Source organism: Triticum aestivum, chromosome 7A, assembly GCF_018294505.1.
Source record: "Triticum aestivum cultivar Chinese Spring chromosome 7A, IWGSC CS RefSeq v2.1, whole genome shotgun sequence".
Taxonomy (NCBI): Eukaryota; Viridiplantae; Streptophyta; class Magnoliopsida; order Poales; family Poaceae; genus Triticum; species Triticum aestivum.
This window is the reverse complement of record NC_057812.1, coordinates 536,710,015-536,729,312: the sequence shown is the minus strand read 5'-3', so window position 1 is coordinate 536,729,312 and position 19,298 is coordinate 536,710,015. Positions and strand designations below refer to the sequence as shown.

Genomic DNA, 19,298 nt, shown 5'->3' with positions numbered 1-19,298 from the left:
CCTCTTTTAAACGATTCGAGTGGCTTGACTTGGCACATGTTCACGCATGTAGTTGAAACAAAATCAACATAGCCTCTATGATATTTATGTTCATGGTGCATTATATCCTACTCATGCTTTCATTCGGTGTTGATTAATTTTAATGCATATTCATGACTGTTGTCGCTCTCTAGCTGGCCGCTTCCCAGTCTTTTTCTAGCATGCACCTGTACTAAGCGGGAATACTGTTTGTGCATCCAATTTCTTAAACCCCAAAGTTATTTCATATGAGTCCACTATACCTTCCTATATACGGTATCGACCTGCCGTTCCAAGTAAATTTGTATGTGCCAAACTCTAAACCTTCAAATAAACATTCTGTTTTGTATGCTTGAATAGCTCATGTATCAACTAGGGTTGTTCATATCTTCCATGTTAGGCGGGTTATTCTCAAGAGGAGTGGACTCCGCTCCTCACTCACGAGAAAATGGCTGATCACCGGGATGCCCAGTCCCATGCTTTATGCAAATCAAATCAAAATAGTTGCAAACAAAACTCCCCCGGGAATGTTGTTAGTTGGAGGCACTCGTTGTTTCGAGCAAGCCATGGATTGATGCTTGTTGGTGGAGGCGGAGTATAAACTTTACCATTCTGTTTGCGAACTGCCTATAATGTGTGTAGCATGGAAGATATTGTCATCTCTTGGTTGTTATGTTGACAATGAAAGTATACCGCTCCAAATATTATTCACCTATATTTCAAAATCGAGCTCTGGCACCTCTACAAATCCCTGCTTCCCTCCGCGAAGGGCCTATCTATTTACTTTTATGTTGAGTCATCATCCTCTTATTAAAAAGCACCAGTTGGAGAGCACCGTTGTCATTTGCATTCATTACTGTTAGTTTACATTGAGTATGACTTGACTGGATCTCTTTTACCATGAATTACAATGTCTAGTCAGTCCTTGATCTTTAAAGGTGCTCTGCATTTATATTTTGCGGTCTCAGAAAGGGCTAGCGAGATACCATCTTGTTATATCATATCATGATTGTTTTGAGAAAGTGTTGTCATCCAAGATTTATTATTATTGTTTGCTAGTTGATTATGCCATTGATATGAGTAAACATGGGACCTAAGTGTTATTGTGAATGTGGTTAGTTCATAAGACTTGCTGAAAACTTGAATGCTGGCTTTGCATATTTACAACAGCAAGAGCAAACAGAATTTGTAAAAAAAAATCTTTATCACTTTCAGTTTATCAACTGAATTGCTTGAGGACAAGCAAAGGTTTAAGCTTGGGGGAGTTGATACGTCTCCGCCGTATCTACTTTTCCAAACACTTTTGCCCTTGTTTTGGACTCTAACTTGCATGATTTGAATGAAACTAACCCGGACTGGCGTTGTTTTCAGCAGAATTGCCATGGTGTTATTTATGTGCAGAAACAAAAGTTATCGGAATGACCTGGAACTCCACGGAGATTGTTTTTGGAAATAATAAAAAATACTGGCAAAGAATCAAGGCCAGGGGGCCACACTCTGGCCACGAGGGTGGGAGGCGCGCCCCCTGCCTGGTGGGCCCCCTGGAGCTCCACCGACCTCAACTCCAACTCCATATATTCGTGTTCGGGGAAAAAATAAAGGAGAAAGATTCATCGCGTTTTACGATACGGAGCCGCCGCCAAGCCCTAAACTCTCTTGGGAGGGCTGATCTGGAGTCCGTTCGGGGCTCCGGAGAGGGGAATCCGTTGTCGTCATCATCAACCATCCTCCATCACCAATTTAATGATGCTCACCGACGTGCGTGAGTAATTCCATCGTAGACTTGCTGGACAGTGATGGGTTGCATGAGATTTATCATGTAATCGAGTTAGTTTTGTTAGGGTTTGATTCCTAGTATCCACTATGTTCTGAGATTGATGTTGCTATGACTTTGCTATGCTTAATGCTTGTCACTAGGGACCAAGTGCCATGATTTCAAATCTGAACCTATTATGTTTTCATGAATATATGTGAGTTCTTGATCCTATCTTGCAAGTCTATAGTCACCTACTATGTGTTATGATCCGGCAACCCCGAAGTGACAATAATCGGGACCACTCCCGGTGATGACCGTAGTTTGAGGAGTTCATGTATTCATTATGTGTTAATGCTTTGGTCCGGTACTTTATAAAAGGAGGCATTAATATCCCTTAGTTTCCATTAGGACCCCGCTGCCACGGGAGGGTAGGACAAAAGATGTCATGCAAGTTCTTTTCCATAAGCACGTATGACTATATTCGGAATGAATGTCTACATTACATTGATGAACTGGAGCTAGTTCTGTGTCACCCTAGGTTATGACTGTTACATGATGAACCGCATCCGGCATAATTATCCATCGATGATCCATTGCCTACGAGCTTTCCATATATTGTTCTTCGCTTATTTACTTTTTCGTTGTTATTGTTATCATCACTACAAAATACCAAAAACATTTCTTTTGCTGTCGTTACCTTTTGCTATCGTTACCACTATTATCATATTACTTTGCTACTAAACACTTTGCTGCAGATATTAAGTTTCCAGGTGTGGTTGAATTAAAAACTCAGCTGCTAATACTTGAGAATATTCTTTCGCTCCCCTTGTGTCGAATCAATAAATTTGGGTTGAATACTCTACCCTCAAAAACTGTTGCGATCCCCTATACTTGTGGGTTAGCACCGGCATGGTCTCAGCCAGGCCGAATAAAAAACGTATCTTAATCAAGATATAGATCATAGCATCAAATTCAAGACTTCATAACTTTTCTCTCACAAAAGAAATTAAATGGGGTTGTTTTAGATACAACATTAGATATAGTGCACTTGGACTACTCACCGGATATAGCCTAATATATAGTGCATTGGGACTTCTCTTAGATGGACTTTCCAAGATGTCGTGTGGCTGGCAAGCGAGAGGTTGGGCTATAGAGCAGGAGGTTCTTTCCAACCAGTTACCCATTCTCGAATTGCTCCAAACCAAGCACGCTTAACTTTGATGTTTCTTTCGGATGGACTCCCGGAGAAGAAGATGCACCTTGTTGATACGATTAGTCTATCACTCTTATTATCCAGGATGTCACATACACCCCCACTCAAATAAACTAGTGTCCTCGTCGGCCGAGCAAAAACGTTCCCTCTTGGCACATGGTTGTGCGTCTAGTTTGACACATGTGTCGTGTTGTGTTCTATTACGGGTGACACACACACACCATGCATCACATGTCCGTGTAACCACGAGGGTCCGCTCTTATATCAATTGTAATACCCCGGCTGAACCCACCGGTTCACCCATCAATTCCCGGTCATGTGTTTGGCTACCACCCAGGATCTAGACCAGCCTCACACACCAACAATAATCTTTTCTATGCATTTTGTCCCCACTCGTGTGCACCCAGAATCAACTTTTCAGTCGATCACTCATCCACAAATTGTTGCGAAGCATGCTTACTTTTGAGATTATGGGCTCCCGAAAAAGAAGATGCGCCTTTTCATATGAGACCTTTTTTGGTTTGGAGGAATTTTATAGGATATGATTTTTATAGGAATTTTTCTTTTAAAGTCCTTTGTTCCTATTCCTACATAGGATTAGTTCATACCCTTCATATTTCAAAGGAAAATAAACATTAGCCTATACTCAATGAAAAAAATTCTATGATGTGAACCAAATGACATCTTTTTTCTTATTTCTATTGATATGAATTGAGATACATGTCATCTCATTTTCTCCAAATTTCCTATTTCTATGATATTCATGTCGTATGAACCAAAGGAGTCATAAGTAGTCTATCATTCCTAAGCCAGGATCTCACACATTTGCAATTGTGTTCCAAGGAACTGCATTGTCTTGTTTGTTTCAAAAACCCAAATTTTCTGGTTTTGCTATGGATTTTTGACCTATTGTACGAGGCACCTTTGTCATTTGGTAATCAATCAATCTTGCCGTTTCAGAACCAAATTCAATCAATTGGATGAGTCAGCCTCGGTTGACCATGCTGCAGTTACACCATTCGAACACAGAGACTCTAGGTTAGGTTTACATGGGCCAGTTTTCACAAAAATAAAAGATTTGCATGAGCCAGCCATAACGAAATGTAGAGCGACAAAACTGCCTTGCATGTTGCTACATTATTCTCTCCAGCAACCTCGGTACACAACAACAACTTGATGGGGCTATGCAGTCAGTCCTATGTACATACGCAGCGTGAGCCTTTTGCTCATCTAGACCTCAAACGGCACACACTTTACATCCAACAGGGCAAACCAAATTCAATCAATTGGATGAATCAGACTCGGTTGACCATGCTGCAGTTACACCATTCGAACACAGAGATCTAGGTCAGGTTTACATGAGCCAGCTTTCACACACCCAAAAAAAGGTTTACATGAGCGACAAAATTGTCTTGCAGTTGTTGCTACATTATTCTTTCCAGCAACATTGGTACACAACAACAACATGATCGGGCTATGTACACAGTCCTATGTACATACGCTCTCTCAAGCGCGAGCCTTTCGGTCATCCAGACCTCATACATCACACACTTTACATCCAGCAGGGCAAACCAAATTCAATCAATTGGATGAGTCAGCCTCGGTTGGCCATGCTGCAGTTACACCATTCGAACACAGAGACTCTAGGTAAGGTTTACATGAGCCAGCTTTCACACACCAAAAAGGAGTTTACACGAGCGACAAAATTGCCTCGCATTTGTTGCTACTTTATTCTTTCCAGCAACATCGGTAAACAACAACAACGCGATGGGGCTATGCAGTCAGTCCTATGTACGTACGCTCTCTCAAGCACGAGCCTTTCGCTCATCCAGACCTCATACGGCACACTTTACATCCAACACTCATCCATACCTCATACGCCACACTTTACATCCAACAGGGCGAACCAATTTCAATCAATTGGATGAATTAGCCTCGGTTGACCATGCCGCAGTTACACCATTCAGACGGAGAGACTCTAGGTCAGGTTTACATGAGTCAGCTTTCACACACCAAAAAAAGGTTTACACAAGCGACAAAGCTACCTCATAGTTGTTGCTACATTATTCTTTCCAGCAAAGTCGGTACACAACAACAACGTGATGCAATCAGCTCTATGTATGTACGCTCTCTCAAGCGTGAGCTTTCGCTCATCCAGACCTTATAAGGCACACATAACCAAATTCAATTAATTGGATGAATCAGCCTCGATTGACCATGTTGCAGTTACACCACAGACCTTATACGGCACACACAACCAAATTCAATCAATTGAACAAGTCAGGAGTCAGCCTCGGTTGACCATGCTACAGTTACACCAGAGACCTTATACGACACACACAACCAAATTCAATCAATTGGATGAGTCAGCCTCGGTTGACCATACTACACCACAGACCTTATACGACACACACAACCAAATTCAATCGATTGGATGAGTCAACCTCGGTTGACCATGCTGCAGTTACACCATTTGAGCACGGAGGCTCTAGGTCGGGTTTACATGAACCAGCTTTCACACACAAAAGAAGGTTTACAAGAGCGACAAAACTGCCTCGCAATTGGTGCTACATTATTCTTTCCGGCAACGTCGGTTCACAACAACGTGACAGGACTATGCAGTCAGTCCTATGTACGTACACTCTCTCAAGCGCGAGCCTTTTCGCTCATCCAGACCTCAAAGGCGAGTTGCGGTTGCATCATACGGCACATGCACTTTATATCCAACAGGGCATCATGTACATAACTCTGCCGGCACGTGAACCGAAAAGTATACACAAAACACATGTGGCAGGTCTTGTTATCTTCGGCTTCATCACTGGGGTATCTTCGGTACAAACCCCGGCCGGCATATCATACATTTGGAACACAGCGAGCTAACTGTAACGGATTGAAACATATCATGCTGACAACCTTGGATTCGTAGCATAGCTAGCTCTAACAGCCCATTGCGAAACGTTAAGGAGGCCGCCGCTCCATTGCCTCGGGCCAATTTGCTTCGGATGATCTGTGTTATAGTGCACTTCTAAAACAGAACTAGCCATTTGTCTGAGCCTGTCTGTTCATGACATCATGGTAGTACAAGAGAACACACATTGGCTGCCCAACTATGCTGAAGAAGAACCAAAATATCATGTTGCCCACCTGTCAAGTTCAACAGGGCTCGATGTGTCAGGGGAAACAATGGAAGACGGAGAAATTTTGCAGTGAGCATGGCATACCATTGTGTTCTTGAACTTTTCTTGAAGATATTTCGTCAAGAATAGCAGGGGAATCTGGGAACGACAGACATGAACATCAGTCAAATGATACAAGTGGATATTTAGAGATACCGACAACAGCAGTTTAGAATAACTAAACCGGCACCAATCACAAATTTGCATAGTAACAGCTCTTCAGATTTAAAGCAGCAATGGGGCTGATCCTACACCAACATATGGACGCCGGCCGCCTGCCCAAGTGCCCAGTGATGGCCTAAGAGAAGTGCTGCCTGTCACAGTGTCGGGCTGTTGAACTGTTGAACGACAGCCTGGACAGCTGTTCTTGATCGTTGGCCTATTTTTCCTCTTAGGCTTATTATTACGTCACATGGAGATGTTTGGAGGAGTGGAGATAATCAGTTCTGCTAAGTGAAGATGGCTGTATTGTATATTTTGTATTAAACCTTCACAAAGCGACAATTGCAAATTATCTTCTTTGAGATTAATTATTATCTAAGTTTGTAACAATAAGCATAGACATGTATATGGGCTGTTATTTTTCAAAATAAGCTGCAGTGTTGCTATCTCTAAGTCTTGATACACAGAATTTTTTGCATGTGACAAATTTTATGTACTAAATTGTCTGTTGTTTATATGCTAGACTATCTTTGTTATCGAATTTGCATACACAGAACTAATCTATTATATATGCGGTCACGCACAGGGCATCAACTAGTATCGAAGATACTGTACTGATCTAGTCCAAGAAGATTAAGAACGAAATACAAGTGTCCTTCAAATCAATACATACCTGAAACATGATTCCAGAAAACGCCCATAATTTGAAAATGTGGCATGGAACAGCAATACATAGCTGCAAGTTGACAAAGACAATGAAATAAAGGTCATATGTGAGATGGCATACCAGCTTCTTTCCTTTTCAATGCAAGTATAAACGTGCAGCAGAAAAGGTGCCAGGATTCAAATTTCCATGTATATATCTTTGATTTTCCCAGTAGAACTTTATATCGAACCTAGATCATTACTCAATAAAAAAGGGAACCAAGCCATTTCCACTCTAGCTGGTGACTGGGAAAAATAAAAGAATGATAGCTAGGGGCATGTAATGTGGAACGCTCAAATATGTGTGGTACCTCATGAAATACAGCTGAAACCAGAAATGCGATGAGAATGGCACAACCCTGCAGTGTAGATTCAACATGAATTTTCATAAGTATGTATTTCAAAAAACAAAATTAGCTCTATTCTCAACAGAAAGAACCACACAAAATCTGCAAAGCAAAACGCACAATGAATAATATTATTTTTATCTACACTCATTTGCTAAGTGAATTTCAGGTATTCTGCTTGACCATCCATGCTATATCCTGGCTTTCAAATGGCGCTCCTTATCCATGTTGTTCTACCTTCGAGACTCATCACATGTTGCTGATTAGTCAACGTGCATATTAGTTAATGTAGTCTCACAAAAATGGATATTACCATGCAAAAGTCCTAGGCCAAGAGAACAACACATTATCAAGTATTAACATCTGTATTCTCAACGTCAGGTATTTTAAATTGGGTTGATAGTTCTCTGGTTAACCACGCTAACAGTTTATCTGCACTAGCAGATTTCAGTATGGTGAGTGTTCTCTATATAACAATGGTGAACCAACCAAATTTCAACTATCACGCAGGATCCATTTTCCACGGGAATGAAAACAAAATGTAACACGGAAAAGAGATGTGGTATTTTTTTATAATCTGGCCACCAGAAGGAATAACAGGTGTATCTGAATAAATTACCTTTGACAAGCCATTCCTTATGCATGGAAAATATATATGGCGAACGATCCACTTATGAACAGGCTGACATGTAGAAAATTGTCAGGGAAGGATATCATACTAATGACAATTAAGAAATAACATTATGATAATGCCAATCAATCAGACACTATCTCAGGCTTATGAACATGTCTCAGCTATCAGCTGGGAGGAAATTGCCAGTTAGTCCAGAACAACTATTCTTCAGGATGGGTGAGAAGATTACCATATTCCACATTCTCCAGTACTGAGATAATCCCCCAAAATACCGCCAGATTTAAATGCATGGAAATTTAAACGGTGTCAGCTCCATCTAAACTTCTCTAAAATAAACAAGATAAACTTTGAACAGGCCTTTCACCTCTTCAACTGTTTTGGCATTCCACCAGTCCTTGTAGAATTCACGATCACCAAAACGGAGGAGTTCGGCAAGAATATTCAACCTGTATACAAAAATATTGAATGGAAGCTGTAGAAGCCACGCATTTGAAGGTTGTCGAGAACTTAATTTTACTGTTGCGATAAAACTATGTTTCTCAAATAGTTAACCCATTTATCAAATACTGTGTTCTATACATTAAAGTTACAGATATGTGATCGCGTGCATGAGGCAACCATCATGACATCAGTAAGTTCAGTACTGTAGAAAATCACAATATCCAATGGTACTGTGTCTTTATAGATGTGATGTACCCAACTGGTAGAGCCAAAGGAAAAAAAAGTAAAGTGACAAGAGAAGGTAATCAAGATGCTTACCACAGATGGAAAAAGGAATAGAACATACAAAGCCATACATATAATGTTGGCACTGACAGTTTCAAGACTCTCTCAATAGCATCCAAGAAATTTCCTTTTAATGGATGCTTGGAATTCTGCACAATTGGATTAATGTACTGCCAAAAAAAGGAGTTAGGTAATTTCAATACAGAAACTATATGTATAAAATTAACGTTAGGGATCACGTAACAGGCACACTTGCTCAATTATGAAGCCCATCAAGCCTGTAAAAACTACGCATTTTATAAGCTGCCGAGTGACCCAGCCTTTCCTAGTAAATGCTGTCCGGGGATAACTTGGCTGCATAATGCAACAGAATGGCATCAGAAAAGCCATAACTTAACACTGATGTAACTAGTTACATCCAATATAATTAAGTAATACGAGTAACATGGAATCAGAAGAAGAAATGATACACACTAGCCCAAAAATAGCACCTGGTAACAAAGTGTTGGGGCCAACATGAAATACACAACACTGTTGATAGTTGGGCCTTTAATGTTTTCCTCATCGATAGAACTGCCATGTGTAGCACCCTATTACATAAAAAGGGGAATTATTATTGTGAACAGTGAACAAAGAGGAAATATTCACATTCATGTTAGAAATTATTAATCTGGCAATTCTCTGTATAAGCACAACATGAGTAGCTACACAAATTAAGGTAGTTATTTCCTTAAGTATTGACAGAAGCAAGATCATGGTCCAATCTTCTAGAAAGATTTACGATTAAGAGACACACAAGAAAAAAGTTCATTGGTCAACGATTTATTATCCAGATAATAGTAACACAAATGTTTTGGCAACACAAGTTGTATTAGTCCTCGATGTTAAGAGACACACAAGTTGTATTAGTCCTCGATGTTTTGGCAACTACAATTGCACTAAAATGGTAATAACACATTGCACTCATACCTTTTCAATACTTTGGGACAACACCCTTATATCATAATTTGTATGAGCAAAAGAGACAAGCTTCAACCAAGTAATGCTTGCAATGAACATTAACACAAATCCAGATAATACTGCTGATTCACACCTGAAATACATTCAATGTAACTAAAATTCCATAATTTATGCAATAAAATACTATGTAATAACGTCTTATATTATGGGACGGAGGGAGTATCTTTTGAGGAAAAACTTTCTGTATAACCAGAACATTAACCAAAAATTAGTAGGCACAATGCATGACTTCAAAAATAATGCATGACCAGTATTAACATTCCTAAAATATGAGGAAAAACTAACACAAAACTGCCATCGACTTGTAATCCGAGCACCACTGTTTAACGAACAACAGTGACAGAAGTCAGTTATCAGATATCCTAGCTCCATTGTTTAACGAACAACAGTGACAGAAGTCAGTTATCAGATATTCAGACATGATAACGCGCAAGCATATGACACGTGATAACTTTAAAGAGCCCCATACCTCCCCAATAGAACTTATTAGCAAGTCATGAGTCATATTTCTCAAGTGATCTGAATAACTGTTAAGAGTACGTAATGGGCCTAATGGGCCTGGGCTGGCGGTATAGCCCGTTAATCTTAGGGTTAATTAGAGATAAGGGTCACTTGGGTCAAGTAAGCCTTGCTGGGGAGTCAAGTAAACCTCTCTATATAAGGGGAGGAGATGTATCAATCTAATCAAGCAAGAATTAAGAAGGAAATCCCTTCCCTCTTGCCCGGCCGTGGGCAAAAAGGCCCCCGTCCGGCCCTCTCGCGCCCTCCTTCTAGCAGCACCATAACAATAACTGACAATTTTTGTTTTCAATTTGCAAAGTAACAATGGAACAATTTTAGATTGGACACTCAACCTGATGGCTCGCATTGATCCAATAGACATGTACTCCATCCGATCCATATTACTTGTCGCCGAAACGGATGTATCTAGACGTAATTCAGTGCTAGATACATCCGTTTGAGCGACAACTAATATGGATCGGAGGGAGATAATATTGTCAACGATAGGATATGAGAGATTGCCACATGAAACCAAATAGAAGAGTTATGTAGTCTCCTTTTAGCCAACCAATTTATATTGTTTAACATCCAACTTAAAAAAATAGCAATAACCATGTTTGAAACACATGGACCGAGTACATCTCCACATCATTAAATATAGAAAAAATGAATGAATGAACTGACTGTGCTTTTGTTTCCGAGAATGTAACTGAGTATACTTCAAACCATCATATACAAATTTCAAAAGTAGATGCATCCAAACAAACCCCAAAGCCAAAGAAATAAATATGCTTACTTAAGAATCACAACAACCGGATAGATAAGGACAGTGGTTGTAATAATTATATGGAGAAGAATAGACACCTGCAAGAGGTAAACCAGAGTCATGAGCAATTCACACTTAAAAAAATACTGAAAAAGATTGGATTTTATGCTAAATTTGACCGTATGACAATGATGAAGAAACATAAAAAGAGCATAAATGAGCATAAATCTTGGATAAAGGCCATTCTGAAAAGAACTGATGATGGAGACTTCAGGAATGTTGAGAAACAAACTCACATGATCACGGATGAGCTTTCTTTGAGCCCACTTCTCGGTCATGAGTGCAGCAAGTGGGAAAATGGGTAAAGTGAGGCTGCAATTCACAGACTGGTTAATTGTACAAAGTCTAGTACTGTTTCATGAAAATTCCGACCAGAGCTGGGTGAGTAATTATACCTACCAGCACATCAGAAGTGGCCAATCTCCCAGCGATCTTGCACTAAACCAAAACCCAGCTCTTATTAATAGGCCATACTGGAGCAACAAATTTAGACCATGGTAACGTGTCAAGGCATATAAAAGACTATGCAGAAAGCACCAAAACTAAGTGCTCCTTCTGGAGGGGAAAGTGATCAAACCTTCATTAAGTTCTCGATAATGAGCCTGCTGTTCACTGCAATCAGCACAACAATGCATAGATTCAGAAGACCTGCATGGCTCTGCAATCAAGTGAATAACTAAACATTTCAGGACCAGAATTTTATGTCGCAACCGAGTAATATGACATGCAAAACAACGAATTTAGTACGATATGTTTTGTACTTATACCCTAATGAATGTTTTAATATGGCTTCGATTATGTAATAATGCTCACTGGAGTTATGCGCAGGAACAACTGTGGAAAAATGTGATGTAGAATCATATACTCCCTCCGTTCCTAAATATAAGTCTTTGTAGAAATTTCACTATGAACCACATACGGATGTATATAGATGCATTATAGAGTGTAGTTCATTCATTTTACTCCGTATGTGGTCCATAGTGAAATGTCTCCAAAGACTTGTATTTAGGAACGGAGGGAGTATATATATATATATATATATATATATATATATATATATATATATATATATATATATATATATATATATATATATACACGTCTAAAGGAATAAGGTTGCCACCCAAAGAGGCATTTGACTGAAACTCATCTTGAAACCCCAACATTGTTCAGATTTAAATGCAGGCATGCACTGAACTTTGCGAAACAGATTAACAGCTATGGCCAGGGCTGCATTTGAGTGCGAGGAGTTATTCTGGGCATACGATCAGTTGGTCATTCTGCCCAACGTTGCATATTAGTTCCACTAAAGAACTTACTCATTCAGAGTACTGGTCCTCAGGATCTTGTGTCAAACTGGCACCTTAACATGTTAAAACCCTAGAGTGGCAAACAGATACTGAGCATGTGGATCACGACACCTCCCAATTAGCCCTGCATCCGCAGTTGAGTTACTAACAAAAGTCGACCCCCAAGGCCCCCAACACACTCCCAACAACTCTCTGTTTACTTCTACTGCTAGTACAAGTCAACGCCACACCAATCTCGGGCTACTTGTACAGGTCAGCACCTCGTGCACTCCGCCTGTCCATTTCAACACGCCAAGCCCTGCTAAATAGCAACGCGCCGGTGGTCCCCTAATAAATCCCAAAACGAGCAGAGGCTTTGACCTCAATCTGTCGCGGCCAAAAATTGAAACTGCACCTGTGTCTGTCTCAACTCAACATCCCTAAAATATAGCACTGCTGGACAACCGTAATTTGGAGAAAAGAGAGAAACTGTGGGCAACAGAATCGATGCTGGCCGGCTCAAACAAAGCAAAGCATATGTGATCATGGCAATCGCTGCTGCTAGAAAGGAAAAGGAAAACAAGTGGAGGGATTCGCGGCGCATACGTACCTGTCGGAAGATGGCGTCGGAGCTAAGCGGGCTCTCCTTGACCCGGCGGTGGGCGGGCGCCGACGCCCGGTAGCAGGGCATCTCGTGCTGCCGCTGCGGCTGCTCCTGCGGCTCCGCCTCTCCGTGGACGCCGTCGGCGGCAGGGGCGCGGCGGAGGCGGAGGGAGGGGTCGTCGCGATCGTGGGCAGCGGCCACGGACGGGGGCGGGGCCATGGGTGGAACTGGAGGGGAGGTTCCGGAAGGTTCGGGGCGGGGTTTTGGGTTTCGGTGGGCGGCCCGCCGTGGGAAGGGAGGAAGCTGCCGGGGAGGTGGCGGGTCTGGGTTCCCTTTTGACATGCGATGGTGGTGGCCGCCGCGCCGCGGCTGACGCGCAAAAGCGGAAAGCGGAGGGAGGCGGCCGACTTGCGCGCGACACGTGCGCGGAGGGCGCGCCAGGCGTCTCCTGCCTTGCCTGGCGGCGCAGGTTCCGAGGCTCCGAGTCCCGAGTTCTGATCGGTGGACGGACGGCACGGCACGGGTTGTCCCTCTGTCCCGGTGTAGGCGTCCGCTCGTTGTTGAAAAGAGTGAACGGGTTGGAGCGTTGTCCTTTCCATGCCCTGCTTAAAATATTCAGTTTATTAAGGAAAATAATAATTGAAAATGTAAAAATGGACCTAGTTCATTTTTCAAAAGGCCAGACCACAGCGTGACGGCCGCACCATAGGGGATTGGGCATCTCGCTTGCCCCTACTCATTTGTTATTTGTCCATTATTAAGGTTTGTTTGGTTCCAATAAGTCACCTAATTTATAAATTATGTGACTTAAGTCAGGTGACAACCAAACATGCGTGACTTATAAGTCATTGGTTTTTATAAATCATGCATGTTTGGTTGTCACTTGACTTATAAGTCACTTAACCACACCTTCACACCTTATTTTTCTATGTAAAGGTGATGGGACCCACGTAAAAGGGGGTGATTTATAAGTTTTAAGTTGGGATGGAGCAACTTATGACTTATAAGTTGGGGTGACTTATAAGTTAGGTCTGTTTAACAAAATAAGTCACTTTTTTCACTTTTCGACTATAAGTTGGTGACTTATTTGAAACCAAACAGGCCCTTATGGCAGCTCTAGCGACTCTCAAAACGACACTCGAGTGCAATAATATGACAAAAAATAGCATAATTCATTCATAAATAACATGCAAAATATCTCTAGTACTATAATAATTCAAATATAATATAAATATTTCATCTAAGATAACGGGATGTTTTAAACAAGTACTTTTAAATTCAAAGGAGCACACGAGTCAGAATCTGCACATGTCGTCTCACGCACTATGCCCCTTGAGCTTCATCTAACAATGTATAAACGTAGATGACATGCCCTCGCTTATGTGCTACAACGTGACGGCGTGCCCGGACTATACAACGCAATGATTATCATGTTAAGATTTTAAGTAAATCAATGAATTGACCTACATGTAGAGCAACAAGAAGCAACACTTACGATCCTCATGGGTGATGTGTCCGGTAACCAATTTGTCTGCACTTATGCAGTCGCACTGCAATACTTCATGGCGGAGTTGGAGATGGTATATCACTGATGGGCTAGCAACTTCACATCGCGTTCATGGATCATGTGCAAGTTGTAGGGCACGAAGTGTTTTTGCTCATAAAACGAAGCATGCATATTTTGCCAAAAGGTCGAGTGCCCCTTGCCTCATGCCTACAAAATTTGTATACACGATCTTTCACGCATCACATAGCAACTAATCCTCCCATCACCGAGTACCTCACCATATCGTGCTTAGGGCCATTTTTTTGTGGCTTAGTTGGGGCCGTGGAAATAAGTTGCCATCTACCTAGCTTTATTTTAGAAGCCTACTAGGTTAACTAATCGGCCTTTACTAGAAAACAACAAAAAGGTCAACAAAATAGCTCGACGGCATTTGACCGAACACTTATCGAGCCTGGTGCTCGTCATGGATGGCGTCGACAGGGGCGGAGGGTACCTGGTTGCAGATGGATCCTGGATGGACGGCAGCATAGACCAAGAAGGGAAGGCGCATGGGTGGGGGTTGCAAACGTCATCCAGCAATGCTTGGGCGGTAGCAACGGCGAAGAGGGTGCGGACGCAGAGTAAGGAAAGGGGGACAAAGTGGCCAAAAAGTGGTGCGGGGGGATTGAGTGGGCTGGGGATGTTCAACACGTATGTGGCGAATGTCCGGACGCCCACAAACCTCCTTGAGTTTGCGTCCGGTTTGCTAGAATTCGAAGAAGCAGACGCGTTCAGGAACAAATACGAGTACACGTTACATGACAAACTACGTCCGAACAACTCAATCCGGTGTATGTGGGTGTTTTGAGAGATGACGTTGAAGATGCCCTTAATCGCCAAATTAGTTTATTTATGAAACAAAAAATCATAAATTTAGGTTATGCTAGTTGATTTGTTCTAATGAGTTCGATAATATGCAGTGAAATATATCAGCTGCATGAGGAACTCACTGGACAGGTCAATATAAATATCATTTTTTAGAGAAGGATGATATACCTCTGGCCTCTGCATATGGTCAATGCATGCAACCATTTTACTAATTATTCTCAAAGGCCTTACAAAACAATACATCAGTAAGCCTAAAGCCGCCGTCTTGGCAACACCTGTCGCTACTCCTATCCCCTTGATGGAGGGATGTCAAATGTCCGAGCCGAATACCAAACAGATATCGCACCAAAACCTAACATGTAAAGCCGGATGCCCCAACCAAGCCACAATGCTGAGACTGGGTCCGATCCGGCGCACTCTCAGAGGTCGCCGTCGTCGTCTCCACCGATCCATCTCTAGAGCAGGTACTGACCGACCTTGTCAGGCTTGCCGTCGACGCCGCACGATGTCAGACAACGCCACCATCCTGCACGTATCCATCCTGATGTGACGGCGGCCCGATCTTTCGATGAGAGTGGGGATAATTATCGATTTGGTGGATTTTGACCTTGACGATCCGGCTATACCATACCCGACGATACGCCTCGACAATCGCTAAACCAATCTCCGATGGTTATTGACCTTGCCGTAGGCACGATCAACCTGAACAACGAGGTTCAAGTTCCTGCAAGCAACCGAAGAACCGGCAAGAACAAAGATGAATTGCAACTGAAATTGCGGATAATAAACTGAGCACACGAACTAGATGGAAAGTTGGGGTTCCACTGTGGATCTGACAAGGCGGTAGTCCTACACGTCTCGTAGATGCGAATTGTAGCGATGGCTAGACAATACAATAAAACCCGAGATCTAAACCTAACATTAGCTAACTATTTATTAGAGTACGGCCGCCTGCGCGTAGACGAATCCTGGTCGGCTACGACTTGAAAGAAATCAGAATCATGAGCCGGCCCACATGTAGTTTATTTCCTTGTTTAGCTGTTGACGGTGTGGGCTGCACGCGGACGTGGCCTTATCCGGTCCAGGAAGCCTAATACTCCTTCTCCTCCTTTGCACTTCAGCACGTACGTGGCTAGGTACCTTCTTGCATGTCAATAGTGTTGCTGCTTGTGGAATCAACGTGCAACATTTTTCATCTTCCATCTGCATGCGGCTTTTCCTCCTTATCTCTCCAACACCTTCGTTCCTGAGTACAAGTAAATCCAAACATGAGTGTAATATAATATTCTCATTAGTTAAATCATATGTACAAAGGAGCGATAGTACCTGGTCATTTATCTGTCTCGCTCGTGCTCTAGTCATAGGTCCAGATGGAATAACTGATGTCGCGGTGGGTGCAACTGTGGCAGAGATGTCCTCATCATCCCCCCCTTCTTGAATCGAAGTCGCCCTCGACGGTACCTCTTCATGCTCTCCCAAATAAGGTTTTAAGTCTGCAACATTAAATGTGGGACTAACCCGAAATTCTGCAGGCAGATCAAGCTTATACGCATTCTCATTAATTTTTTCTATCACCTTAGAAGGTCCATCTGCACGAGGCATTAATTTTGACTTTCGTAAATCAGGGAAACGGTCTTTTCGCAAATGTAACCATACTAAATCACCTGGTTCAAACACAAGACTTTTCCTACCCTGACTACCAGCAAGTTTATACTTGGCATTCATGCGTTCAATATTTTTCTTAGTCATCTCATGCATTTTCAATACGAGCTCAGCACGTTCTTTAGCATCAAGGTTTACCTTCTCCGAAGATGGAATGGGTAATAAATCAATAGGCGCACGAGGTATAAATCCATAAACAATCTCAAAAGGGCATAACTTTGTGGTAGAATGAACTGAACGATTATAAGCAAACTCTACATGAGGTAAACATTCTTCCCACATTTTTAAATTCTTTTTCAAAACAGCCCTAAGCATAGTAGACAATGTTCGATTAACCACTTCAGTTTGACCATCTGTTTGAGGATGACATGTAGTGCTAAATAAAAGCTTAGTCCCCAATTTTGTCCACAACACCCTCCAAAAGTGGCTAAGAAATTTTGTGTCACGATCAGAAACAATTGTATTTGGCACACCATGTAAACGAACTACTTCTCTAAAGAACAAATCAGCAATGTGAGTAGCATCGTCACTTTTATGACAAGGTATAAAATGTGCCATCTTAGAGAATCTATCGACAACAACAAATATACTATCCCTCCCCCGTCGTGTTCTAGGTAGTCCTAATACAAAGTCCATACATATATCTTCCCAAGGAGTGCTAGGAACAGGAAGAGGCATATATAAACCATGTGGGTTCAAGCGTGACTTAGCTTTTTGGCATGTCGTGCAGCGTGCAACATATCTCTCCACATCCCTTCTCATTTTTGGCCAGAAGAAATGACTAGCAAGGATGTCTTCTGTCTTCTTGACGCCAAAATGTCCCATAAGTCCTCCTCCATGCGCCTCCTGTAACAACAAAAGACGAATAGAGCTATCTGGGATGCATAGCTTGTTAGCGCGAAAAACAAATCCGTCATTAATGACGAACTTGTTCCAAGTTCTACCCTCTCTGCAATTGAGCAATATATCTTTAAAATCGACATCATTAGCGTATTGCTCTTTTATAGTTTCAAGTCCAAAAATTTTGAAGTCAAGTTGTGATAACATGGTATAGCGTCTAGACAATGCATCGGCAATAACATTCTCCTTCCCTTTCTTGTGCTTAATAACATAAGGAAAAGATTCAATAAATTCAACCCATTTTGCATGTCTACGATTCAGTTTGCTTTGACTTCTAATATGCTTGAGTGATTCATGATCAGAATGTATGACAAACTCCTTAGGCCATAAATAATGTTGCCATGTCTCCAAAGTCCGAACTAGTGCATAAAGTTCTTTATCATATGTTGAATAATTCAGACTAGGCCCACTGAGCTTTTCACTAAAGTATGCTACTGGTTTTCCTTCTTGCAATAAAACACCACCTAAACCAATGCCGCTAGCATCACATTCTAATTCAAACATCTTATTGAAATCAGGTAATTGCAGCAAAGGGGTGTGTGTAAGCTTATCTTTAAGAATAGTGAAGGCTTCCTCTTGTGCGTCGCTCCAAACAAATGGCACATTTTTCTTTGTGAGTTCATTGCGCGGTGCTGCGATGGTGCTAAAATCCTTCACGAACCGCCGGTAGAACCCAGCAAGTCCAAGAAAACTTCGTACCTGTGTGACCGAGTTAGGGGTCGGCCAACTCTGGATCGCTTCAACCTTGGCTTTATCAATTTCAATTCCCTGCGCTGTCACAACATAGCCAAGAAAAGCGACTCGATCCGTGCAAAAAGTGCACTTCTCGATATTACCAAATAAACGTGCAGCACACAGAGCAGAAAAAACAGCACGCAAATGGTCTAAGTGTTCCTCTAGTGACTTTCTATAAATCAAAATATCATCGAAATATACTACCACAAATCGTCCAATAAAAGCTCGCAAAACTTCATTCATTAGTCTCATGAAAGTACTAGGTGCATTAGTCAATTCAAAAGGCATAACTAACCACTCATATAAACCAAATTTAGTTTTGAAAGCAGTTTTCCATTCATCACCTAGTTTCATACGAATTTGATGGTAGCCACTACGCAAGTCCACTTTAGAAAACACAACTGAGCCACTGAGTTCATCAAGCATGTCATCTAATCTAGGAATAGGATGACGATATCGAATTGTAATATTATTGATGGCTCTACAATCAACACACATACGCGAAGTACCGTCTTTTTTAGGAACAAGTAAAATTGGTACAGCACATGGACTAAGGGATTCACGAATGTAACCTTTTTCAAGTAGTTCTTGAACTTGTCGCTGAATCTCCTTAGTCTCCTCTGGATTAGTCCGGTACGGCGCACGGTTGG

At 41.8% G+C, this 19,298-nt stretch overlaps 1 protein-coding gene across 2 annotated transcripts; it reads right to left on the bottom strand.

Moving 5' to 3' along the window:
* Positions 1-5,382: 5,382 nt before the first annotated feature.
* On the bottom strand, positions 5,383-13,476 carry LOC123148010 (diacylglycerol O-acyltransferase 1-2). 2 transcript variants are annotated; one of them, XM_044567367.1, is made up of 16 exons: positions 12,984-13,476; positions 11,662-11,742; positions 11,484-11,557; positions 11,321-11,396; positions 11,055-11,122; positions 9,707-9,830; positions 9,229-9,327; positions 8,990-9,091; positions 8,771-8,907; positions 8,376-8,457; positions 8,241-8,261; positions 7,997-8,059; positions 7,342-7,389; positions 6,999-7,061; positions 6,209-6,262; positions 5,383-6,131 (listed from the first exon to the last, which is right to left on the bottom strand). In XM_044567367.1, the coding sequence occupies exons 1-16, from the start codon at positions 13,317-13,319 to the stop codon at positions 6,024-6,026; spliced, it is 1,536 nt and encodes a 511-aa protein (XP_044423302.1). In that variant the 5' UTR covers positions 13,320-13,476; the 3' UTR covers positions 5,383-6,023. The 2 variants fall into 2 exon arrangements, with proteins under 2 accessions (XP_044423302.1, XP_044423303.1); XM_044567368.1 differs by having other exon boundaries at positions 11,662-11,696; positions 12,984-13,475.
* Between the last annotated feature and the right edge of the window lie 5,822 nt (positions 13,477-19,298).

What these genes read in the sequence shown, in the direction of transcription:
- LOC123148010 (XM_044567367.1), bottom strand. Translation starts at nt 13,319, where the DNA reads ATGTCAAAAGGGAACCCAGACCCGCCACCTCCCCGGCAGCTTCCTCCC. An exon ending in CCCCAACACTTTGTTACCAG is followed by an intron (nt 9,092 to 9,228) that starts GTGCTATTTTTG and finishes TGCATTATGCAG; the next exon opens with CCAAGTTATCCCCGGACAGC. An exon ending in TTTCAGCTGTATTTCATGAG is followed by an intron (nt 7,062 to 7,341) that starts GTACCACACATA and finishes GTCAACTTGCAG; the next exon opens with CTATGTATTGCTGTTCCATG.